The sequence below is a fragment of the Ailuropoda melanoleuca genome, chromosome 10, assembly GCF_002007445.2.
Source record: "Ailuropoda melanoleuca isolate Jingjing chromosome 10, ASM200744v2, whole genome shotgun sequence".
NCBI lineage: Eukaryota > Metazoa > Chordata > Mammalia > Carnivora > Ursidae > Ailuropoda > Ailuropoda melanoleuca.
The window spans coordinates 3627574-3653339 of record NC_048227.1 but is presented as its reverse complement, the minus strand read 5'-3'; the positions used below and the strand labels follow the sequence as shown (position 1 = coordinate 3653339).

The 25766-nt window shown below is 55.5% G+C and overlaps 1 protein-coding gene across 1 annotated transcript; it reads left to right on the top strand.

Annotated features, from left to right (window-relative positions):
* Window positions 1-623: 623 nt before the first annotated feature.
* On the top strand, window positions 624-25761 carry LOC117804072 (trinucleotide repeat-containing gene 18 protein-like; the record flags this gene model as incomplete). Its single annotated transcript, XM_034669524.1, has 5 exons — window positions 624-1029; window positions 2404-2836; window positions 22560-22715; window positions 24970-25095; window positions 25553-25761. Coding segments are annotated over exons 2-5 (678 nt in total), but the record flags the coding sequence as incomplete, so codon positions are not given.
* Between the last annotated feature and the right edge of the window lie 5 nt (window positions 25762-25766).

Here is a 25766-nt window from a genome sequence, read left to right as displayed (position 1 = left end):
TTTTTTTTTTTTTTTTTAGATCCAGCGAGAGGAACTTGAAAGGGGGGGGTTGTGTAATGTACCTTTTCCAATCCCGGGCTGTATATGGAGATTTGGGATTCTTTAAACCGGCGCTACCTGGATTTTATTAAAAAGCGGGGAGCTCGGCGGGAGGAAAGCTGGCTTTTCCGGGGGCTGCGGGAGCCGGGCCGCGGGAGGGCGGAGGAGTTGGCGCGCCGAGCGCTCGGCCCGGGGAGCGGTTTTCTACCAAAAAAAGGAAAGGCGGGCAAAAAGTGTGAGGCGGCTGCGGGTGGCGAAGGGGAGCAGCAGCCGCGGGATGGCGGGCAGCACGGGCGCCTAGCTGCGCCGGGAGCCGGGGCCACCACCGGAGTCGCCGTCACCGGAGCTCGGAGCCGGGAGCCCCGCCGCGCCAGGTACGCCGCCGGACCGCCAGTCCGTCCCTGGCCGGGCGCGACGGTCTCCAAACTTCTCCAGCTGACCCCCCACCCCGCCTCCCCCTCGGGGTGCACGGGGGGATCCCCGCAGCTCTCTGGCCCTTTAGAGCTGGATGGGGGACCGGTGTCCGCGAGGTGGGGGCGCCCTGGGAGGGGTGGGGGCGGGCCACGGTGCCTGGGGCGCCCACCTGAGCCCTCAGCCCAGCTCCAGCCCGCCCAGCCGGGCTGAGGGGCGTCGGTTCCCTTCTCGGTTCCCGGCAGGCGGCGGGGGAGCCAGGGACGCCGAGACGTTTTCGATTATAGGCTGTTTTTAATTAAAAGCCGGAATTCAGCCATTTTAACTGCATTTAAGGGGGAGAAAAGTAGAGAGAACGCAGCGGAGCCCGCAGATGGCCGAGCCAGCTTCTCTACCAGAGCGAGGGTGTTCCGGGGGCCTTCACCTCGACTTCCCCAAAGTGGGGCGTCGGGGCATGCTCCGAAGCTTTAGCTTTTAAAAGAAAGCTACACAAAGAACATTTTTTTAAAAAATCACGGAAAGCTCATCGCCTCCTTAAGACATGTATCCTCGGATGTGGCGATCTTAGATTTTTCCAAAGTAAACGCGGATCTGGTAACCAGAGCCTGATGGGAGTGAGCGAGGGAGGGAGGGAGGGAAGGGGGTGTTTGTAACGAAAACCGGGTTAAAATAAGCACCCTTAGCAAAGTTGGGGAGGGAGGCTGGAGAGGGAGGTCTGGGGGTTTGCGGCTGAGAGGGTCTGCAGCTCTGGGGGCTGGGCACCGGTCTCGGGGCGCAAGGCGGGCACCCAGAGCCGGTGGCTTTTGCGTGGCTCCGCGGCTCTAGGAGCGCCCGGGCCTCCTGGAATCAGGAATCCGAGCTGCTGCGGGCTGACGGAGAGCGAGGGCAGGGTTGGCTCCAAGACCCCCTCCCGCCCCCATGGGAATCGGCAAACGACAAATCTTTTAAACAAACAGCTTTAAACTGGAACTACAGGGGGGTTTACCCAACGCTGGGGGAGGCGCCCCTTGGTCGGCCCGTGCTGCGAAGGTTTTCTTTGTAGGTTATTTTTGGGTTGGGGGGGGAAGCTAGTGTAGGAGTAAGACCCTCGAACCCCTTGCTTCCCTTCTGACCGCCCCCCTCCCCCCAAATCCCCCGCGCCAGGCCACGTCCTCGGGCCGCAGGATTCCCAGGCCAAGGCGTTGGAAAATGAAACCAAAGCTTGTTTTGAAGGATTCTTTCCAGTCCTCGGGCGAGAATGCCACGTCTCGGGTCTTCGGACTCAGACTCTGCGACTCACAGTGGCCCGAGGGGGGCGGCGGGAGGAGGCACGGAGTCTCTTTAAAAATAATAAACCGGCTTTGCACTTCTTTCCCGAAAGAAAAAACAAAACACTAATTGGCGGCTCAGGGCGAGCTTAGGGAAAGCAGACTCAAAAAAGGCAGGCCAGGGGCCAAAAAGGTTAAATATTAAACTTTCCGGATCAGATAGTGACACAGTGTTTAGGGAGACATTTCGAACTGCTCATGGAAAGGCTTCACGGTTTGAAACCCCGGAGCATGTGACGCCCAGGAATCAATCCCACTTGGGAGGTTTTGTATTTATGCAGCCCGGGCGCGACTGAGGGGCCTTCCCCAGTTTCGGGAGGCCCCGTAAGCCGCCGAGCCAGTCTGGGCTGNGGGGGGGGGGGGGGGGGGGGGGGGGGGGGGGGAGCCAGTCTGGGCTGGGGTGTAGCGCGCGCCACCGGCCACTTCCCGAGCCGGGTCCCCGGGAGCCTGAAGCCGCGGGAGGAAGGAGCATGGATTTTTACTTTTTATGGAAAAGGGGTTACCCCCGATTTCATTTCTGGCCTCCCGATCCGCAGTCCCCGACCCCGAACGGCAAGACGACTTTCTGAAACTTTGTTTTTCCCCCCTCCTTTTTCCTCCCCCCCACCTCTGTTTCTTCCGCGGCCCGTCTCCTCTCCCCGCCAAGACGCCGTGTGCGCCGCCTCGCGCAGCTCCTCCTGGCCGCCCGAAGGGGCCCCACCGCCGGCCGCCTGTGCGCCCCGGGCCGCGGGCCCGAAGCCGAGCGCAAGCCCCGCTGGCCGCCGCCGCCATGCACGCCGCGGAGCCCCCGCCGCCCGAGGACTCTGGGACTACGCCGAGGCCGAACTTTTAGGTCCCACTGAGCGAGGCCCGTGGGCCGGGTGGGGGGCTGGCTGCGGCACTCCCGCGGAGGATGGATGGCCGAGACTTCGGGCCTCCGCGGTCCGTGCACGGCCCCCCGCCGCCTCTGCTGTCCGGCCTGGCTATGGACAGCCACCGCGTGGGCACCGCTGCGGCCGGACGCCTGCCCGCTTCTGGCTTGCCGGGCCCGCTGCCGCCCGGAAAGTACATGGCCGGCCTCAATCTCCACCCGCACCCGGGTAAGTGCCCTGCGCCGTGGCCGCCCCCTCCGGTCCCCCCGGGATCCTGGGGAGGGAGGCCCGGGAAAAACTACTCGGCCTATTCCTGGGCGTTCTCGGCAGGGACGCGGCACCTCCCTTTCCCTCGGCGGGTCCACGGGAGTGCAGGCAGGCGTAGCTCCGAGAGCGGGGAGATCCCCGGGCCCGGGGCAGAGGCCAGTCCCGAGGACCCGGCGGAGAGGGCTGCGCGGCTCGGCTGCTTTCCTTGGTGCCAGTGCCCTTCCAGGGCACACGCGTCTGCCGAAATCGGAGCCACTGGGGCGATTCCACCCCCCGGGGCCCTGCGGCTCCAGGTCAGGCTGGGGTTTTTGAAATCTGGGCAAGAAAAGAATAAGCCAGCTCCACACCCTTTGAGACACCCGAGCTCGAGCTCGAATCCTTTTCTTGGCAAACGCCCTTGCCCAACGCCCATGGGCCCCGGTTCCTTTCCTAGCTCCTCCATTTGCACCGCGCGGGCTCTCCGGGCAGCCTCAGAGCCTGGGGCTGTGGGGAGGACGGAGATCTCGGCCTCTGGCCGGCGGGTGGAGGCCCTCGGGATCCCCTTCGGCCTGCGGGAGGAGAGCGGCTGTCCCAGGACTCACACCCGGGCAGGAGCGCAGCAGCCCCGGCCCCAGGAACCCCGTGTTTTCCGGCGGGCGGGCGCTTGGCGCGGTGGGGCGCAGAAACTGGGGCCGCCGTCATCCCGGAGCTAGGGGAAGGAAGAGGCGTGGGAGCGGATCTGGCCGGCCCCGAGAGATGGAGGGAAAACCTTGGGTCTGACATGGAACCGCGGGGAGGAAATGGCCGAGAGAGGGCCCGGAGGCCTCTGCCGTTTCCCCGAGATGGGCCGCTCAGGCTCGCTAGGGACGGCACCCGTGCGGGAGAAGCTTGTCCTGGGCGGGCCGCGGCCGCTCCAGTCGGGCAGGGTGGGAAGGGAGACGAGGGGACCTCCAGACCTGCCGCCGAAGGACACCCGGTCCCTCCTCCCCGGCCGCCTCCAGCTTCTGTGCCTGGCCTCCTACGCTTCACTTAAAAAAAAATCCACCTCTCCCTCTCCAGAGTGTAGTCTGGGACTCTTGCGATTTCTCGGGGAGCCGCCGACTCTCCCCTCGGTTTGGAAGGGACACCTCCGGCCGCCTTGGCTCTGTCCCACCGATCCTGCCCGCTCGAGCGAGGCGCTCTCGCCCGGTTTTGCCTCTTTGATTTTTCTCATGGAACTTTTCAGGAACCGGAGTCCCGGGGCTCGGCGGGACAAAGGGCCTTTGTGAAGCGCAGGGCAGGGGAGGGGCACACGCGGGGCGGCGAGCGCAGACATCCCGCCCGCGGGGGCGCGAGGACTGGGTCTTGGCCTCGGGGCGCGCGTGTCCTCCGCAGGAGCTGGGGCCGCATTCCGCCCAGGGGGCCATGATCGGGGCTACGGTTTTCTTTCAAATGGTGCTCTGTGGGCGAGGGAGGGGTGCCGGGATCCTGGAGGAGGGGTGGGGACGGCCCGGGGGTACAAAGGGCCGCTTGGGCCATCCCCTTTTGCGCGCCCCCAGAGGCCGCGGTAATTTTTGTGTTTGCGTGTCTTTTGAGCTCATCCGGTCACTCAGTCCGAGCCAGGGTGGAGGACAGAGTTCTTTGGCCTGGGAGTCAGAGCCTGGGTCTTCCTGGCTGGCAGGGCCTTCACTGGTCTTCTGCCTTCCCCGAGCCAGGGAGAAGGTGCCCCGTCTCTGGTCTGGTTCTCTTGCCCAGCAGAGGCCAAGTGCCCTAATGAGCAGCAGTGAAAACAGCCCCTATCAAGGAGTGCCTCAGCCTGCTTGCCCTGAGCCAGGGCCCCGCTGAATGTAGCTGCAGTGGGCCGACTGCCTAACACCCATTAGGTAGATGGGGAGGCTGAGGCAGGNGAAACCCCCCCCCCCCCCCCCCGGCGGGGGAGGGCAGCAGGCAGGAGGAGGAAGTCCTGCTGGAGGTGGCTGCAGAGGCCAATCTTCTGGGCCTTCTGCCTTAGGAGCTGCCTGATTCCTGCGTGCTTGGCAGTTGAGGTCATGGAGGAAGTAGCAGGCAGGCTCTGGGAAGCGCTGGCTGTCCTGTGCTCACCTGGGAAGGAAGGGTGGGAGGGGGCTGGCTCTGCCCCTTGCTACCCCCACCTTAAGTGGCCCCTGGGAGACCCTGGACCCTAGGCCAACGCCCAGAGCCCAGCCCTGGCTAATCCCATTAGCCAGGAGGTAGAGAGCTGCTTCCCATTCACTGCTTGGGCAGGGTGGTCACAAATTCCTCAACCCAGCACCCCTCCCCCTCTTTCTTTGCTGGGTGCAGGTGCTAAATTTTCTCTTTCAGGCGCTTCTCCTACTTGGCTGTCAGCAACTTAGGTCTGGCCAGCGTTATCAACCCTATCTTTGTTTGTTTTTCTTCTGGGCAGCCCGGAGAGGCTGAGCCTTTTGCCCTGGGTCACACAGCAAGGCGGTGAGAGGCCAGGTTACCCCTGGACCGCTTCCCAGTCTGCTCGGCAGAGTGGATGGGAGTGCCTGTGAATCCAGCCCTCCTAGACAGAGGGAGTTGCCCCTCTGGGAGACTCAGAGAGAGCTCCGGGGCTGGAGGGGGACCCTGACTAGGGCTGGGCTGGGACCCCATCCAGGCAGGTGTTGGCAGGGGTTGTGGTGAGCGAGGGTCTCCAGGAGAAGATGACTTTTTTGCAGGTTGGGTCTAGGCTGAGGGGTTTGGCTCTTTCCTGTGCAGCAGAGGAGGTAAATAAAGAATAAATGGGATTTGGTTGGCCATCACTTTTCCCATAACCTTGAGTATTGTTGCAGTGTGAGCCCTTAAATGTTTGCAGGAGTCAGTGAAACGGACAAGTAAGTGACAAGCACCTGGTAGGCTTGCCTCTTGGCTCTGGGGTTGGGAGGCCTGGACTCAGGTCCTCCTCAGGCTGCAATTAAAGACCTATTAGCAGGATTTTGTACTTGGATGTTTATTCTCCCTGCCCCCACTCCCTGGGCGGCTGGGCCCTGGAAGATACATGAATAGGGGGTGGAACTCAGGATGAGGATGGAGAGGCTGTGCACTTTGGACTGGCCCGTGGACAATAGGGGGCCACGGGCCTTCTCCAGGGTCCATCAGCTCTATCTCTGGAATCCAGCCCGTCGGCCTACTGGGATTGATTTAAAGAGATTAATCCAGTGGGACTGGCTGGTGGAGTGATGCGATCCAGAGATAAAGGAGATTTGCTGGGTGCTTCCTCCTCCAGGCGGAGGCACAGCTGAGGCCTGGGGGAGGTTCTGGACTCCGGAGGGGCCTCCTCTGCCCCCTGGCTCTCTGAGCCTGCTGGTTCTTTGGCTGTCAATCTAAGCACTTCCTTTCTTGTTCATTTACTCAGCAAACCATTTCCAAGTGCCTCCTGCGTGCCAGGCGTTGCTCTGGCTCTGGGAATCCGGCAATGACCAGACAAAAATCTTTGCCCTCATTGGAGCTCCCATCCTAGCGTGGGGGCCAGGCACTAGGCACGCAGATCAGCAAAGGAAGTCATTTTAAATAGAGATACAGGCTGTGAAGGAAAGAGAATGCCCAGGTTCTGTTTGGGCTGGAATGAGGGGCACTAGGAGCAGGGGAATGGGGGGGAGGGCAATGACGGGAGCTGGGGGAGAGGGGAGGAGGGGGACGCTGCAGGTCCCTGAAGGCCAGTAATGAGGTCTTGGAATTTCACGCTGAGGAATGAGCAGGCAGTTCAGGGTTTTAAACGGAGGGAGTGATTCGAAGTGAGGGGCGTTTTTACAGAACTGGGCTGGACTCTTAATAAAAGTGTCTGTGGCGTACGAGACAAAGGAAGGCCAACAACTGTTCCTGATTAAAAGGTAGAAAAAAAACGTGACAGCAAAAGGCAACGGATGGCCCTCGATTGGGTCTTGGATCAGGGAAGGAATTGCTCTAAAGGACATCCTAGGGGCAATTGATGAAATTGGAATATGGGCTGTAGATTAGCTGATAGTATCAAATCAATAGTGGGTTTCGTGAAGTTGATAACTGTACCGAGCTTACGGAAGAGAATGTCCTTGCTCTTCGGAAGGAAGAACGTTGACATGTTTAGGGACAGGACGCGATGGCCACGACTGATTCTCAGGAATGGCTGGGGAGGAGAAAAAGTAATACCTGTAATTTATATATGTATGGGAGACACGGATTAATCACTGACCCGGAGTGACATAGAGGGTGAGAGAGTTCACAGCGCTGGTCCCGGGCAAGGTCATATGGCAGGTCATGGCGCTATTTCAAACTTTTCTCTGAGTTTGAAATTATTTCAAAATAAGCATTTAACAAAATCAGTCTGGGCTGCCAGGTGGAGACTGTCTGGTAGATAGCGGTTCGGAGGCGGTTCGGGAGGTGATAGTGACCGGGGAGGGAGACTGGAAGCAGCCAGGGTTTGGGGCCTTACAGGGGCAGAGAAGGAGGACGAAAGCTGGATCTGGGGGGAGTGCTACTTGTGGGGGAACGTGCAGTGATTTTGAGCATTCTTGATTTGGATGTGACCAGCTCGGGGTGCTTTTGCTCAGGCGTGGAGCAAACTTAGCTCCCTTCCAGTCACACGTAGCCCTGTCTTCCACCCAGACTCCAGCCCCATCACTGTGACCACCCCTGTCCTTGACTTCCAGCCCAGCTTTTGAGGGGACCCGTGGGAACTGGTGTCTGGACAAGTCTTGGGCCTCCCCAGGGGCTGCTGGGAGCCCTGGCCAGTGGTCAATCCCCCCCCGCTCCTGCCCACCACCAGCATCTGACTCTGGAGGATGTCAAGGCTCTTCAGTGGGAAACACCAAAGCTCCATGCCACCTTTGCAGGCCACAGACGCACCCATCATCTGTATCGGAGGTTCCTTCATGAGTTAGTGAAAGTGAACAAAACATACTTCCCATGCGCGCTCACACATTTGCACATTCTGGGCCTTCTCCAGCCAGCTGAAGATTCCACCCTGCAGTCTCTGGATAAGGAACTATTTCACCTGGAGGCAGGTTGGCCTAGGGGCTGAGGTTAGATTGCTGGAGTTTTCCATCTTGCTCCTCCACTTACTGGGTGTGCAATCCTTCTCTAAGTCTTGATTTTCTCATCTATAAAATAGGGCCATTTGTGGTACTGAATTCATTAGGCTGTTGTGAAGTTTGAATGAGCCAAGTGCCAGCTAGGTGCGTAGCATAGGCCCAGCCCTCTGCAAAAGTTACAGTAAAAGTGATTGCTGTAATTACTGTTATCATGAACGATGACTCAAGTCAGAAGCTAACAAGTTAGTTCCCTGTTCTAGTCCAGTCCTCTCCGGGGGCCTCTGGAATGGTGTGTGTGGCCCGTGGGCTCCTGAGATTCCAGGGTCTCAACCTGAACCCATCAATTTAATGTCATTTTTCTCTCTCTTTTTTCTTTTTTCTTTTTTCTTTTTTCTTTTTTCTTTTCTCTTTTCCTTTCCTTTTCCTTTTCCTTTTCCTTTTCCTTTTCCCTTTCCTTTCCTTTCCTGTCCTGTCCTGTCCTGTCCTGTCCTTTCTTTTAAGATTTTCTTTTTTTATTCGACAGAGATAGAGACAGCCATCTGGAGAGGGAACACAAGCAGGGGGAGTGGGAGAGGAAGAAGCAGGCTCATAGCGGAGGAGCCTGATGTGGGGCTCGATCCCATAACGCCGGGATCACGCCCTGAGCCGAAGGCAGACGCTTAACTGCTGTGCCACCCAGGTGCCCCTCTTTCCTTTCTTTTTTCTTTTCTTTTCTCTTTTCTTTTCTTTTCTTTTCTTTTCTTTTCTTTTCTTTTCTTTTCTTTTCTCTTTTCTTTTTCTTTTCTTTTCTTTTCTTTTCTTTCTTTCTTTTTGGTATAACAGAAACTATAAAAATGCTTCAATCGTGAGTGTTTAGAACATTGCGTATTTATTCAGTCTTGAGCCTTGAGAACGTTGCATATTTACGAAATGAACACACCCATGTAACTACCAACCAGCTCAACATCAGGATGTTTCCAGCATCCAGAAGGTTCCCTCATGTTTTTTCCTAGTGACTATCTGCCCCACCTCCAATATCATCCTGATTTCTGCTACCTTGGATTCGTTTTACCTATTTTTGAACTTTCTATAAATGGAATCATACAGCAAGCCCTCTTTTATTCCTGGTTGCTCTCACTCAACATTTTGTGTGTGAGATTATCAGTCTCACGGTGTGTGCAGTAATTGATCTTGTTGCTGTGGAGTATTATACGTAAAAGGAGCACAATTCATCCACGCCCGTCGATGGACATTCAGGTTGTTCCCAGTGTTTGCTGTGGATAGTGCGGTTACGAACCCGGCCTTTGGTGCACGTGCGTCCACACGGCTTTGGATACAGTATCTAGGAGCGGATTGCTGCTCACAGGGTCTGTGTATGTTCAGCCTTAACGCTTGTGATTTTTCCGGTGGTCGCACCATTGTTCAGTCTTTGCGGTGGCATTCTGGTGGCATTCTGGTGGCCCCGTGCCTTTGCCAGTAGTAGGATATTGTCAGTTTCTTTCGCTTCTGTTTATTCCGGTGGTTGTGTGTTAGCGTCTGATGGTGTGTGCATTTTAAAACTTTTTTTCCCCTTTTATTTTTTAAGGTTTTATTGAGGAATATTCTTCTTACTGGGAAGTGCCCCCCCCTTGAAAGTGTACAATTCTGCTTTATGCTTAATATAAACCTTAGAGTAAAAAGGTACACATCATTTTAAAAGTCAAATGGTGTTATAAGGATTATGAAGAAAACCAGCCATTCCCTGCTTCCTGTCTCCCTATTCTTGATTCCCTAATTTAAATCTTTTGGCTATTTCTTGTGGCCTTTTCATCCATATTTCTGTGTAATAACCTGCTTCTACTGCTGGTTATTTTTCTCTATTGATTTGTGTGGAAGATGAAGATTTGGCATGGGCTGTCTGAGTCTGAGACCTGACTCTCCCGTTTATTAATGTGAGACCGTGGGCAAGTTTCTTTCCTTCTCTGTACCTTGGTTTCCTCATCTGTAAAATGAGGGAAGATAATAGTATCTACTTCATGAGATTGTTGTGAGGATTAAATAGTGAATAACATGAAAAACATTGAGAACAGTATCTGGAATATAATACGCACTTAGGAAATTATTATTCTTGTTATATCACCAGCACCCCCACTCCCCACCATGTTTATTTTCCCTATCCTCCCAGTATACGTGAAATACAGTTGTGTTTCAACCAGGTTTACTGTTATGGCTTTGGCTTTGTAAATATTGTTCACATTTGAGCCAGGTAGTATAATAAAACTCACTTTTGTATTTCCTGGAGTTACTAATTGCCTTTAAAAAAATTGCTAGAATTTCTTAGAATCTCTGTCTTCTAATCTCTTAGAATACTTTTCATTTGGTCAACTCTACTGCATGAGCTGCTGCTTTTCTTGGAGATTTCCTTCCTAGAGTTTTCCATCTTCCTGTTCCCAGTCTGGCTTGCTTGGTGCTCGGGCCTATTGTAGAGCCATTTATCCTTCAGACTTTATTTCTGTGCTGTGTTAGATCTCCTGTTTCCTGACTCCCTTGCCTTCCTTTTTTCTGCCTTACTTCCTTGTTTTGGTAGAGCACATCCTATAGTAGCTTTCTGTGAAACAATCTATGGAAGGCAAGTTTTTTGGAGGCCTGGTATGCCTGAGAATGCCTTTAATTCTACCTTCGTACTTGGCTGGCATTTTGGAAATAATTTCCCCCTAGTATTTTGAAGGAATTGCAACATCACCTTTTAAATTCCAGTGTTACTGGAGCGTGATGATATTTTGATTCTTGACCTTCGTTTGTGAACCTTTTTTTAAAAAATTCTTTTCCAAATGCTTAAAATCTTTTGGAATTACTAAAATTCATGTTTCACCACTTACTGGCCATGTAGTCTTCCACATGCTTTAGTTTTGTTTTTTTGTGAAATGAGGAATAGTGCCTACCTTTTCTATGAAGACTAAATGGGCTTTTTTATGTAAAGCCCAGAACACTGTTTGGCACAAAGTAAGCTTGGTAGATAGATAGTAATACTGCTACTCTTCCTTTCATCCCCGGTGTTCTGAGATTTCTCATGGATGTGACTTCCGTGGTTCTTTTGTATCTGCTGTGTTGGGTGCGCCTTAGGCCGTTATTAATCTGGAAACTGAGGTCCTTCAGGCTGAATTTTTTTTTTGTAATTTTTTGGAATTAATATTAATTCTGTTAGTGTTTTGTAATTTTCTTCCCACCACGTTTGCTGTTCTCTCTAGTACTCCTAGAGGTTAGATATTGGGTCTCCTAGACTGACCACCTACTTTGCTTATACTTTTGTTTTCTATCTCTCAGTGTTTCCTCTGCTTTCTAGAAGATGTTCTTAACTGTCTTCTAACCTTCGATTTAATATTTTTAATTTCTAGGAGCTCCTTCTTATAATCTGGATAGCCCTCCTTTTCTTTTTCTTTTTTTAAATAATTTTTCAAAAAAATTTGAGAGAAAGAGAGCATAGTGGGAGAGTGAGAGGGAGAAGGAGACTTCCCACTAAGCAGAGAGACTGATGCGGGGCTCAATCCCAGGACCCCAGGACCGTGACCTGAGCAGAAGGCAGACGCTTAACCCACTGAGCCACCCAGGCACCCCTCCTCCTTTTCTTTTCTTTCTTTCTTTCTTTTTTAAGATTTTTATTTTATTTTATTTTTTTAAAGATTTTATTTATTTATTCGACAGAGATAGAGACAGCCAGCTAGAGAGGGAACACAAGCAGGGGGAGTGGGAGAGGAAGAAGCAGGCTCCTAGCGGAGGAGCCTGATGTGGGTCTCGATCCCAGAACACCGGGATTACGCCCTGAGCCGAAGGCAGACGCTTAACCGCTGTGCCACCCAGGCGCCCCAAGATTTTTATTTGTTTTAAAAAGCTTGCAAGGGTGAGCAGGGGAAGGGTGGAGGGAGAGAGAGAGCGGGGGAGAATTTTGAACCAACTCCACGCCCCAGCATGGATCCTGACACGGGGCTCGATCTCACAATCCTGAGATTCTGCCCTGAACCGAAATCAAGATTCAGACACTTAACCGACTGAGCCTCCCAGAAGTCCCAGGAATTGCTTGTTTCTTGATAATGTCCCCTCCCAGGTTTAGGTTGCAAGTCCCTCGGCTTCCCAGCCTGCCAAGGTGTACCCCTGTGGTCCCTATTTCCCCGCTTCCAAAATGTTGTGAGGGTCGTCTCCTCTTGTTTTGTTTTCTCTCTGTTGTGAACCCACATGGCGTTTTCGTGAGGTTCTGGCATTTGGGAAAGGGTTTTTCATGACGGATCTGCGTTGCCCCCACTTCTGGGATCCAGCCCACTCTCCTTCCTCTGTCCCCCCCTCCCCCCCGCCGGTGCCTGGGGAGGAGGGTGGAGACCGCGGTCCTCTGTCCCTGCCATTCCCACTCTCAGGTTTCCTAACTTTTGGCCCAGTGGTTCTAGAAGGCGCTCCTTAGACCTCAGTGAGGGGGAGGAGAAAATCAATGGGGAAGTCCTCTGTAATTGCTGTAGACGTGAGAATGTCTGGAGCCCTGGGGCCAGGCTGGGGTGGACGCATTTGCATATCACTGGCCCAGCTGAGGCCTTGACCCCTCTGGGCCGCTTCGGGATTCCCTTTATTTAGACTTGAGTACCTACTTTGTGGGCTGGGTTTCCGGTTGGGGCCGGGCTAAGTCCCAGCCCACTGGGGTCCCTTATTCGGGGCTGGAAGTGGGACTGGAGTTAAAGCCAGATTGGCCTTTTCTGGTGGCAGGGAGATAGAGTTTGCTTGTGAGGGGCTCAGGGTTGGCTCCAAGCGGGAGGGGAGGGAGGCCTGGTAGCCCTAGGCTGAGAGGGAGGNGTGGGGCGGGCCCAGTTGGACTCCTCCCCTTCGGGCAAGGCAGGGCTGGAGCGGGTTGATCTGGGCTGGTGGCTCCTGCAGCTCCCAGGCCTCTGCTTGGTTTGGGGGGACCGCTGCTACTCAAGACTCAGCAGCGGCCTCTGCTGCACTGATGGGAGCCTGGGGACAGTGGCAGTGGCCACAGGTCCCGCGGCCCAGCCACAGCATCAAGAATATGCAGGGTAAGCCCCCTCGCCCCCCACCCCAGCCTGGAGCTCTGCCCCTCAGTCTTGCTTGCCTCCGTCCAGCTGGGGGAGCGCCGCAGTCACGCTTCTTTCCTTTCCTGCCGCCTTCATTTTACTTTAAGAGGGAAGTAAGGCACAGAGAGGTTGTGTTACCTGCTCAAGGCCACACAGGTGGGAAGTGAGGGGCTCCAGGAGCGAGGCCGGAGCTCTCTGCTGGAAAGCCAGGGGTTGAGGAGAGCTAGGCCCTTCGTAGGAATTGCTCTTTCTCTTTCCTTTCCCGGCTCATTTTAATTTCTTTACTTGCTTCGGTTTGTGCAGATTTTGTCAATGTGAGCGTTCATAAAAATCACTCAGAATGTGATATTTACTGCGTTAGGGTTCAGATTGACCTCTCCACCCCCACTGACCTTTCTTCTGCGATAGTTGTTATTGGGGTAAGATACACAGAAAGTGAGCACAGATCATAGATATATGGCTCTATTATTTTTTTCACAACCCCTCCCCCCCACCGCCGCGGCGTAACCCATCGAACCCCCAGAGATTTGAGCTGCCTGTCCGCACCCCTCATGTGCCGTCCGTCCGAGGAAGTGCGCAGTGTATTGTGTGTCTTTTGCCACGAGACTTCCCACGGCCCTGGTCCGGTTGGGTGGCCGTCTTGCTTCTTGCGGGAGGTGCTCACCGAATGGCCATGTCACAATGTGTTTACACAGCTGTTGATGGACGTGTGGGTTGTTGTCGGGTTTTGACTATTACTGGTGGTTAGACTCTTAAATTCGGACTGGCTGTGCGCATTAATACGCCTCGCCCTTGGGTGTAGACCTGCGAGGGCACGGCTGGGTCAGAAAGGTTTGCGCATTCTGCCAAACTCTTCTCCGGAGCGGTTGTACTAGTCTTCGCCTCCTCCAGCCGTGTGTTAAGAGTTGATACTGTCCATCTTTCCTTGCTGACGTTCGCCCCTCTGGTGGGCGTGCAGCAGTTTTAATTCACGTTTCCTCCCTGGTTGGACAGGCTGAGTACTGGGGTGCCGGGAGCATGGGACTCAATGCCGGGATCATGGGTTTGAGCCCCACGTTGGGTGTAGGGATGACTAAAAAAAAATTAATAATAATAAACTAAAAAAACCCAAAAGAGGCCTAGTAGTCATTTTACTGGCCATTTGGACGAATTTCCTCCTCCGGGTGCCCATTTCTACATTCTGTTGTCGCCTTTCTCTTACTGATTTGCAGTTCTTTATATATTCTGGGTACAAACCCTTCCTTGGTGACCTCATGTGCACAGATCTGTTTCATGTGGCTCACCTTTTCTTTCTGCTAATGGTGTCTTGTGATGAGTAGACATTTGTCGTTTTTTCTTTTTAAGATTTTATTTATTTACTTATTTAGAGCCCGAGCAGGGTGGGAGGCTCGGGGAGAGGAAGAGAGAGAATCTCAAGCGGACTCCGTGCTGAATGCAGAGCCCAACGCAGGGCTCGATCCTACGGCCCCGAGACCATGACCCGAACCGAAATCAAAAGTCAGACGCTTAACCAACTGAGCCCTCCAGGAGCCCCTAGACATTTCTCGTTTTAATGCAATCCAGTACAACAGTCTTATCCTTTTGGTTTGTGCTTTTTATATGGTCTTTAAGAAACCTTTGTTTGCCCTTCGGATGTGAAGGTATTTTCCAGTGTCTTCTTCTAGAAGCTTTCCTGTTTTGCCTTTCACGTGGAGAGCCACGTAGAATTCCACCTGGACTTGATGTTTACGTGCGGTGTGAAGTAAGGGGGTCCAGACTCAGGGCTTTTCCTGCATGGATGTCCAAGCTGGCCAGCAGTGTTTATTCACGGCACCATCTTTCCTCTACTGTGTGTGCTTATAGGGCTGTTTGTGGACTGGCCTGTCCCAGGTCTGTTCCCACGTATGCTGATGGCGCTCCAGCCTCGCTGTCACAGGTGTACTCATTTGGGTATTTGATAGCAAAGGCCTCCCACGTTGTTCCTCGTCTTCGAGGTTGCCTTGGCTCTTTTTTGACCCTTTGTGTTTCTTTTTTTTCTGTGTAAGAATTTATTTATTTGGGAGAGAGTAAGAGAGCACAAGCAGGGGGAACGGCAGAGGGAGAGGGAGAAGCAGGCTCCCCGCAGAGCAGGGAGCCCCATGCGGGACTCAATCCCAGGATCCTGGGATCATGACCTGAGCCGAAGGCACATGCTTAACCGACTGAGCCACCCAGGTACCCCAGTCCCTTGTGTTTATTTAACTTTTTTTTTTTTTTTAAACTGGTGAAATGCATATAGATTTACCATTTTTACCATGTTTAGGTGTCCACTTCTGTGGCATTAAGTACACATTCACACTGCTGTGCAACCATCCCTGTGACATTTCCATCATTCCAGTTTGAAACCCTGTCCTATTAAGCAATAACTCCCCACTCCGCCTCCCCCAGCCCCTGGCACCTGCCCTTCTACTTTCTGTCTCTATGAACTTGGCTACTCCAGGGACTTCATAAAAGAGGCACCCTACTTTTGTCTCGGTTTTTGTCTTTCTGTGTCTGGCTTATTTCACTTAGCATAATGTCCTCAAGATTCATCCGTGTTGGAGCACGGGTCAGAACTCCCTTTACTTTTAAGGCTGAATCACAGCCCGCTGTATGGATGGACCACATTCTGTTTACCCAGTGGATCCTTGGGTGGCTCCCACCTTTTGGCTCTTGTGAATAATGCCACTGGGAATATGGGTGTGCGCAGACCTCTCGGAGGCTCTGCTTTCCGTTTGTATGTAACATTTACGGACTGCGCGCCGCACACACACACGCAACTGTCGAGATTTGGAGATTTGGGTGGGAGTGCATTGAATCTCTCCGTCAATTTGGCTGCAGTGAGAATCCTAGTAAGTACATCTGGTGATTTCCTTGGGAGGGACCCCCAGAAGTGGGTCTGTGTCTTTTCCCGGCCTTGAAGAGTTCTGCTGATTTGCTTTCCAAAAGCTGGCGATGGGTTGGCCCTCTACTCACCCTCCCTGGGCTGCTTCTCACCTCGCCCCCGCCCTCCCCGCAGCCAAACCCCAAATGTGCTCATTCAATAGATGAAAATGACATCATCCCGTTTTAATACTTCTTTGTAATCCTAACGGCACATTTTTCACTGGATTCAGCCGTTTACTGTTGTTGGTGATTTGCTTGGGATTCTTACTGAATGATAAGACTCTTTCTTTATACAGCGAGGGCATTAACCCACTCCCTGGCTTAGATATCACAGAAGGTCCTGCGTCTCGGCATCAGTGGGAGTCTGAAGGTCATTTCTTCCGGAGGGTCCTCACACTATTTTCAGCTGTCATAGCAACGCCTTAGTCACATGTCGGTGCTCTGGGCTGGGATGAGCTCTTTTCTGGGTGATAACCCTGATCGGATCGTGCTGGTGAGATGCTCTGATAGTCTTTGGTGACACCGTAAAGGATGCAAGTCCTTTCCGAGGCCAAAACCTTTTAAATAGAAAGGGACGATGCATTTGTTCTGTTGTGGTTGGGGGAGGGGCCTTGGGGAGTGAAAATAGGAAAATAGGGGCTAGCGTCTGGGTGGTGTGGCTGCGTGGAAGAGTGTGCATTTTGGGTCAGAGCCTCAATTCCTCATCTGCAAAAGGGTTAAGAACCCCCTCACACCCCCTGGCAGGGTTGGGGGGGGTGGGGAGACAGAATGAAGCAAAACCTTGAAGCCTGTAGCAAGCCCTGTGGTGGCTGTGGAGTTGGGTCCCAGGAAAGGCCCTCCCACTTTCTCCTTCCTTCAGCCCTAGCTGATCATGACCTTGCCCATCCCTCCCATCCATAAATACTAATCGAGAACCTACTATGTGCAGCGTAGGGGGCACTTGGGGTGGAGTGAACCCACATTGTAACGCAGGGACCTGCAAACTGGGCAAATTAGGTCCACCTCTTGGTTTTTTTTTCTTAAAGGTTTGATTGATTGATTGACTGATTGTGCTGGCCAGGGGAGGGGCAGAGGGAGAGGGAGAATCTCAAGCTCACTCTGTGCTCTGGACGTGGGCTTCGATCTCAAGACGCTGAGGTGAGGATCTGGGCCAAAATCGAGGAGTCAGCAGCTCCGCTCCACCCCAGTGCCCCACCTCCTGTTTTTGTAAATAAAGTTTTATTGGAACAAAGCCCAGTAGTTGAAGTGGTGTCTGTGGCTGCTTTCCCTGTAGCAGGCAGAATAGGCCCACAGTGTGTAAATGATTTATTATCTGGCTCTTTCAAGAAAAAGTTTGCTGCCTCCTGTTCCAGTGGGTGGAGGGGGACAATAAACAGGGAGCTACAATAAAGAAGGAACTAATGTGTATTTGGTATGATAAATGGTGATAAGCACTGTGGAAAAAAATAATTCAGGAAAGGGGGTGGGGTGGGTTGCGATCTAAAATAGCATGGTTAGCAAAATAAATAAAACAGCCCGGTTAGGGAAGGCCGTATTCACCACGTGTTATTTGAGGTGTAAGAGAAGGGAGTGAGGTATATACGGATGGGAGTTTACAGATAATTTGCCGTATCTGGAGGGAGGAATGGATTCCAGGCTGAGGTGCAAAGGCCCTGGGGTGCAGCCTGTGGGGCTGTGCTGTTCCATGTTCCAGCCTAGCCCGTTGGCAGTGATAAAGTCCTTCACTGTTGACTAAACCTTTGTACCCACCTTGATCCCGCCAAGTACCCCTCCCTGCTCCCACCAGTGAGGTGCCCATTATATAGTGAGCTTCTAGAAGGGTCCCCAGTGACTTTATCTGTTACAGAGGCAAGATGCCACCAGCCAACTGAGGTGGCCTCACTGTTACTCTGGGGGGAGGTCTCCCAGCAGATGGGCATAGCACAACCCCTTACAGAACACATCTGGATGGGCTTCAGTCCCCAGCGCTTAGCACATGGTAGCCCTGCATAAGCATAAGCGCTCTGCATAAGCCTTCAGGGAGGGAGGGAGGGAAGGAGGGAGGATGGGCAGATGGAAGGATAGATCTTGTCTCGATTCAAGTTTTGCCTTCTGGTGACCTTGGCTAGCCTCGGAGCTGGAAACTCCTGAAGCCCTTCTTGCTCAGTGCAGGAAGGGGCACAGACGGGGCTAAGGTCACCTTGCCCAGCTCCCTGCCACTTATGTTCCCAGAGGGACCCTGAACCCCTCCCCCGGGGCAGTGGAGGGGGCCCACTGCCCCGCAGCTGAGCCTCCGTGCCCCCTTTCTTGCCCCTCTGCCCTGGGGCACCCTTGCTTTCTCCCTGGGTGCTGGGGACCAGAGAGTGAGAAGACCACTTTCTAAGCACCTCCTGGGGAGGCTTCCCTCACTTTCCCTCTCTCAGGGCCCAAGGAACAGTGGCTGGACTAGAGCAAAGGGCCCGCCACGGTGGGACTGCCAAGCCGAGGGCTTGGGAGTGGCAGTGTGCTGGTAACATTGCCTAAGCAACGCCGTCCCCCAGGCATCAACCCCTGAGCCTCAGTTTCTCAGTCTGTAAGATGAGGGTAACAAGGTTCCTGTGTTCCCAGGGCTCCTGCTCTGCCTGTGGCGCCTGCCTCACTCTGGGCGTTGGGGCACCTACCTGGCCCAGTGGGGGAGACTCAGTGCTGGCATCGGAGGCAGACAGCAGAGCTTACCTGTTGTTTTTCAATTCAAGGTGAAATTCATACGTGTGCAATTAGCCATTTGAAAGTGTGTGTTTCAGTGGTAGTCCGTGCATTCGTAATGGGCTATCACCAGCTCTCTGGTTTCTAAATTAAAATTAGATTTTAGGGCCGCTTGGGTGGCTCAGTTGGTGAAGCGTCCGACTCTTGGTTTCGGCTCAGTCATGGTCCTGGCAGTCGGTGGATCGAGCCCCGAGTCAGGCTCTGTGCTCAGGGCAGTCGGCTTCCGGTTCTCTCTCCCTCTTCCACCTGCTGTGCTCTCTCGCTCTCTCTCTCTCAAATAAGTAAATAGAAAGTAAAGCTTTAAAAAAAATAGTACAAATAAAAATTAATTTTAAGGAAGGACAGATGGAATTTGGGTAGAGGCAGCAGTCCCTTTCAGACCCTGACCTTGAGCAGTCTCTCTGCTTCTCTCAGCTCCAGGGTTTGTCCCTATCAATAGAGTAAACACACTAGCCCAGCATTGCCCAGCCCTTCACAGAAGCATTTTACGGATCACCTTTTACTCCGAGATCCACTTCACACAGCCTGGGGGAATGCAGAAATCCCACCCAGAGTCACAGAGCAAGTGGGCAGTGGAGCCAGGGTTGGTCTTTCTGTTGTCCCTGGGGACCCCTCTGTCACCTCCCTTCCCATGGTGGAGGGGCTGGCTTGTCAGAGGCCCCATCCCTGCCCCCACTCCGGTTTCCAGCAAGGAGGAGCCTTTGCAGACTGTGGCTAAATGAAGTCTAAATTAATTAAAATTTAATAAAATTAAAGATGTGTTTCCTCACCAGCCACGCTTAAGTGCTCCGTGGCCACAAGTGGCCCGTGGCTACTGTAGGGTCCGCACAGATACAGTGTGTGCATCCAACACTGTTGGTTACGGGCCAGTTACCTGGTCTGTTCGGGAACTTGGAGGAACACTCTGATGGATACCCTGGTGGCCCTCGCGTGGCCGCCCCAACTGCTGGACTCCTGGGGTCCAGCTCTGCTCCCGGCCCAGTGCTGTGTCATTTGGGATTGTTGGTTGTCCTCAGGTGGGCGAGAAGATTCTATAAATGGCAGGTATGGCAGTGAAGTGGTTTAAGCATGTGTGATGCCCGGTGCCTGTCCGTGTTGGCGGAGTGTTTGCCGTTATTCTTCCAAAGTGGTCATTTGTGTGTTGTGGGTCTCGGTGTTCGCTTCCCAGGCATCTGGAGAGCAGGTGGCACCTTTAGCCACCAGGGGGCAGCCTGGGACCAGGGTGGGGGCAGGCCTGGCGCTCTGCCCAGGGTGGGGGGGAGCGAGACCCCTCCCACCTCAGGCTGTGTTGGAGGATTTCCAGCCAAGTCTAGGGAGAGCCCAGTGGGTCCCCAGGGGTGGGTGTGAGGAGCAGCAGGGGTGCCGTAGCTAGACTGAGAAGAGCACCAGGTTTGCTGGGGTGGGGGCGGGGCCACACAAAGCCTCCCGGAGACTCTGGTGTTGTGGGGTGGGGGGGGGCCAGCGGCCTGTCCTCCACCCCATGGAGCCCAGGCAGGACGGCCTGGGATGGCGCATCCCATCCTCGGGGGGTCAGGGGCTGTACCAATCCTCCCTCCTAATCCTGACATGTGTCTGTTTGCTTTTGCCCCGAGGGGATTAGAAACAGTGCTCACGTAGTCCGTCCCAAAGTTGACACCTGCTGTATGCCCCGCAGGTCCTGGGCACTGGGTGTGGCGGGAAGTGAGGCTGACGGAGGGATCTGCGTTACCAGGTGTCATTGGTGGAGGCTTGGATGGGGTGGCTGGGAGGGCCCCACCTCGGGTGGAAGGGAGCCGGGAGGGGTCTTCGGGGAGACCTGGGGGCTGGTCTGACATGGCACTGGCGTGCCCTTTGGACAGAGTTGCAAACCTGCGGTCTGGGAGGGCACACTGGCCCGTGCTCTGGCTGGGGCACTAGCATCCCGAGGGAAGGGAGTTTGGGCACCGTTGAGCCCCTGCGGCGGGCGGGAGCCGTTGGTGGCATCCGGGCACCAACGCCCCACCAGGCCTTGGGTGCTGCTGGGCGGGTTTCACAAGCCTGGGCAGGGGCAGGCCTGGGCCACCCGGCTTCCGTGCGGCCCGAGGCAGGAAGAGCTGGTGGCTGATGTAAGCCCTTGCGCAAACCTCTGGCTGCCGGCTTCCGGAGCCTTCTACCCGCCTGCCTGCCAAGGAGGAAGCCTGGGGCCTAGTGGGGCCCAGAGGCCCTGCCACCCGGGCTGGGGCCACATGGATGTACTGACCGGCCACCATGGCCCTGGGTCCCGAAGGCTTGGCGCTGGAGTCTGGTGAGGGGGCTGGGTGAGGCTGGGCTGGAGTTTGGGGGGCTCCCCAGATGCGGGGTGCTGGCGATGGCACATGTGGCCAGAAGGTGTCCTCCTCCTGCCTGCTGCTGTCTCCGCTCCGGAAGACCCAGGCGGAGGCCCTGCCCCTTGTAGCCTTGGTTTCCCCACATGTATCCCAAAGGGAGTGGGTGGACATTCTGGCGTCCTGTGCCCCCAGGAGGTAGTGAGTGAGCACCTGTTGTACACGGACCCCACATATGGGGCTGCTGGGGACCCAGAGATTGGAGAGTGGGCTGGGACCCCCTCCCCCCAAGTCACTTCTCTGGGTCATTGCAGACAGTACCCGCTTCACATTGACGCGGAGACGGTGGCCCGAGGGGGCACACGAAGAAGCCCTTAGCTCTGGACGGCCAGAGCGGGCTCCCGCTGGGTGCCTGGTGACCCTCACACTGAGCTCTGTGTGTAGGCCGCTGCCCCTCCTCCTGGGGCGTTGAGGGAGGGTTCAGAATTCCCACAGACAGTGCGCTGCTGCTCTGTTATTCTTTTTTTTTTTTTTTTTTTTTTTTAAAGATTTTNAGAGATAGAGACAGCCAGCGAGAGAGGGAACACAAGCAGGGGGAGTGGGAGAGGAAGAAGCAGGCTCACAGCGGAGGAGCCTGATGTGGGGCTCGATCCCATAACGCCGGGATCACGCCCTGAGCCGAAGGCAGACGCTTAACCGCTGTGCCACCCAGGCGCCCCTGCTGCTCTGTTATTCTTGTTCAATGCGTGCTTCCCTCTTCACTATAGTTCTTAAGGGAGGTGTTAGTAATCCCATTTTGCAGACGCAGACTGAGGCCAGGGAAGGAACGTCCCTTGCCCAAGTATCACAGGCCTCCCTCTGGCCTGTGATCTGGAGGCCCGCCGGGATCTTTCCCTGAAGGGTGGGGTGTGTCGCTTTTGAGGGCCAGTGCCCCTGGGTGGTGACAGTGAGGGGCTGTCCCTCCTGGCGTGGGGCTGGCCAAATGGGGCGTGGCAGGGGTAGGTGCTTTCCAGCCAAGCCCCCAGCACATTGCTCTTGCAAGCAGCAACTGGTCACCCCCCCCCCAACTGAGCGACCTCAGGTGGGAGGCCCTGTGCTCTCCTTCTTGCTCTGTTTTTCTCGCTAATTCGCTGTAGTCCGGGGATGTTGGCTGGGTGTGTGTTCTGGATCGTGGCTCCCTGGCTGTGGGACCAGGCACTCCCCCCCCCCCCCCCCCCCCCCCCCCCCCCCCCCCCCCCCCCCNCAGCTTCCTCATGCCTTAAATGGGCGCATGGTTCCTCCCTTACCAGGCTGGCTGAGCACTCCTCACAGCTCAGCACGGCTGCTCTGGGGTCCTCAGGGGGGTCATTCTCTGACTCTTGGGATCCTCCCTGATTCAGGAGCTCAGAGACCCTGAGCCCCCCACTCCCCACCTCCTCACTCTGAGGCCTCAGGAGGTCCTTGCCCCCAACCGTGCCTCGGCTTTCATCAGCACATTGGGGGACCGTCCCCTCCTGCGGAGCGCCGGGTGCCTCAGAGGCGAGGGCCTTCCGTGGTGGTGGGCTTCCTTCTGGCTGTGCCTCTGGGGCTGCACTTGCGTGTTTTTCAAGTACTGGGTCTTGTTGAGGTGACAGATCCATCCTGAGCGTAGAGGTCTGCGGTGGGTGGGGTAGAAAGCTTTCTTGGGTGTTCCTGCCGGTGTCAGCTCCGAGAAGTGGGGGAGACATGGGGAGCTTCGGGCATTGGGCCGAGCAGTGGGGCCTGGTGAGTGCCTGACGGCCCCCCCCCCTTCTCTCTGCAGGCGAGGCCTTCTTGGGCAGCTTTGTGGCCAGCGGGATGGGGCCCTCAGCCTCGTCCCATGGGAGCCCCGTGCCCCTGCCCTCTGACCTCTCCTTCCGCTCCCCTACCCCCAGCAACCTGCCTATGGTGCAGCTGTGGGCCGCTCATGCCCATGAAGGTAAGGAGTGTGGGGCGGGGCTGAGGGCTGTGGGCCACTGTCCCTGGCACCTCTCCATCCTGCCCACTCCCTTCCACCTCTAGTCATCCCTCCTGTGGTGGCTGGGGGTGGGGGGCAAGCCCTGATCATTCAGCCTCCCTGCTGTTTTTCAAATGCTCAGTGCTTCCTCTGGTCACTGCCACAGGGCCTTTGCACAAGGCAGTTCCCTCTGCTGCAGCCCCTAACTCACCCACTGTTCACCCTTTTTTTTTTTTAAAGATTTTATTTGTTCATTTGACAGAGAGCCAGGGAGAGAGGGAACACAGGTAGGGGAGTGGGAGAGGAAGAACCAGGCTCCCAGCAGAGGAGCCTGATGTGGAGCTCGATCCCAGGACCCCGGGATCATGTCCTGAGCCGAAGGCAGATGCTTAACGACTGAGCCAGCCAGGCCCCCCCACTGTTCATCCTTTAGGGCTCAGCTGACACCCCCCCCCCCCACCCATCTCCCATTTGTGAAGACAGATATTTTCTTCCCGGGGTGAGCGCTGAGGGCAGGGCCTAGTTTGTTCTACTTACCACTGTTTCCCTGGGGGCCCTTGATAATCACTGTTGGAGCAATGGGAGCAGGGCTGTGGGGCTCTCCTATGGCAGTTCTTTCGTGGAGCTCCTGAACGTGGGTTTCTGGGAGCCCTGAAAATTCTGGACCTCCCTGGAGCCTCACTTTCCCCTCTGTCGGCGAAGAACAGGCCTCGGGGACCCTGAGCTCCTTCCCCGCCTCTGGTGGACTTTGGATGCTGGGTCCTGGGAGCACCCACTGCAGGCTGACAGCTTTCCTGGGCTTTTCACAGCACACTGTCTGCCCATGTCCTCCTCTGTGCCAGAGTCTCCCCACGTACCCACCATCATGTGTCCCCCCACAGAGGGGGGAGTGGTCCTGCCTCTCTAGGCCTGGGATGGTGGGCAGCCCTTTGGGGCTGGGGTCCCATTTGAGCCTCCCACTTGAGCCAGCCAGGGCGGAGCTGGAGGGGCCTGAAGAGCGGGGGCTGCCTGATGTCTCTGTGCCACGAGCTTGTGCCTCTGCCCTTCCTGACTCCTTTTTCTCCTGTGTCGCAAACACTAGTAACGTAGTAATGGTTCCGAACCCAGCGGAGCTCACTGTATCCCCACGACCAGCTGGGGGAGAGGGACTGCTGGGTCTCTTTTCCAGATGAGAAAGCACAAGGACCCCGTGCGATGTTTCGAGGGCATCAGCTGGTCTTGATTATTCAGTGATTGTTGTTTACGCCATTCTCAGGTGTCGCATGGGTCCGGTGAGGACCTGGCCACACAGGGCCCTGGGTCCCTGGCCTCACAGGGAGCAACTAGGGGCATGCAGGGCCTGCGTCTCAAGGTCCACTGATAGGCCTGTGGTCTGGGAGGACCCCAGCCCAGGCAGAGCACCAGGATCCTTCCCCAGTGCCCAGTGCCTGCCTGCTCGCCAGTCGGCCTGTCTTTCTGGGCCCTGCTGAGTGGCTCTTGGGCCTCCATTCCCCGTGGGCCCTCTTAGGAGTTTCATTTCTTTCTCTGTGGCTACCCTCCTGTCTTTGTCCCACGAAGCCCTGGTTCTGGGCAGCACTGGTGGGGAGAGACTGGGAGGCATTCCTTCCTGGCCAGGGACACCCGACAGCTGCAGGTGCTGGGTGGGCTGATATTCAGAGCAGGTGAGTGACCTGCTCGGGGTCACGCAGCAGAGAAAGGACTCGTTAAATCAGTAAACTGCTCCACCGGGGTTCTGTGTTGGGCTGAGGGTTAACAGTCCCAGTGACCTCCATTCCAAGTCAGGCTCCTCTGCTGTGTGACTTTGGGCCCGTGGTCCTCCCTGAGCCTCTGTTTCCTCATCTATAAAGTGAGGATATTAAGAGTATTGCCTTACAGAGTTGTGTTTTGTTGAAGGTTAATAAATCAGAATCACAAAGGCAAAGCCGCAGCATTTGACCTGTGGTTAGAGCCATCACCACCACCTTCCCCTGCCTAGTTGGATCCATTCTGATCCCTTCCTGGGGGATTTGAGAGCCCGAGCTCCTGGGGGCTGCCTGGGCCTGGAGGGAGGCCTGAAGTGCCAGGGTCTGGAGTGGGGGGACAGGCCCACCCTGGGGAGCTGGCCGTAAATCTCAGGGCTCCCTGAACCAGGGGGCTGACAGAATATTTTATTTTCCAGAAAAAGAGAAGGACGGAAGGAAGTTCTTGTGGGAGTCCATGCGGTGGGACGGTTCAGTTTTTCTCTTATCTTTTCCAGGCTTCTCACATCTGCCCAGCGGGCTGTACCCATCCTACCTCCACCTGAACCACCTGGAGCCCCCCAGCAGCGGGAGCCCCCTCCTCAGCCAGCTGGGCCAGCCCAGCATTTTCGATACCCAGAAAGGTATGATAAGGGGGCAGGAGCAGGGAGACTGGGCTTGGGGGGGGTAACTTCTAAGGGGCTTGTCTGGGGCCCCCACCACTACCCTGTATCCCAGACAGCAGCTAGCTCCGTTTTCTGAAACCCCTGCCCCTAAGCGTCCCCTTCTCCCCGCCCCCCAGCCTTCTTGGTGCCTTCTAGTGCTGTGCTCCCCTGACCCTCTTAGGCCCTTAAAACAACGCTGGCCTCCACCCCTTTCACAGATGACGAAACTGAGGCTCAGGACGCTTTGTCATTGGCCAAGGCGAGATTGTGAACTCAGTACACTCCGTTTCCAGAGTCTGCCCCCCAAGGGCTGTGCTGGGCACGGCCCTCCTTCTTAACCTAGGGGTTGCGGGGCTCCCCTCAGGGACCCCCGCTTCTGGCTGGCTGCCTGGCTGGGGGGAGGGGCACTCACGCCCACACACTCTCTTCCCTGCAGACGGCTTCTACCTGCCCGCCCCGGGGGCTCCGGGCGCCCTGCACTCTCACGCGCCCTCGTCCAGGACCCCGGGAGGCCACTCCTCCAGCGCCCCGGCCAAAGGCTCTTCTCGGGAAGGTCCAGCCAAGGAGCGGGCGGGCCGCGGCGGGGAGCCACCCCCGCTTTTCGGCAAGAAGGACCCGAGGGCCCGCGAGGAGGCCGCGGGGCCGCGCGG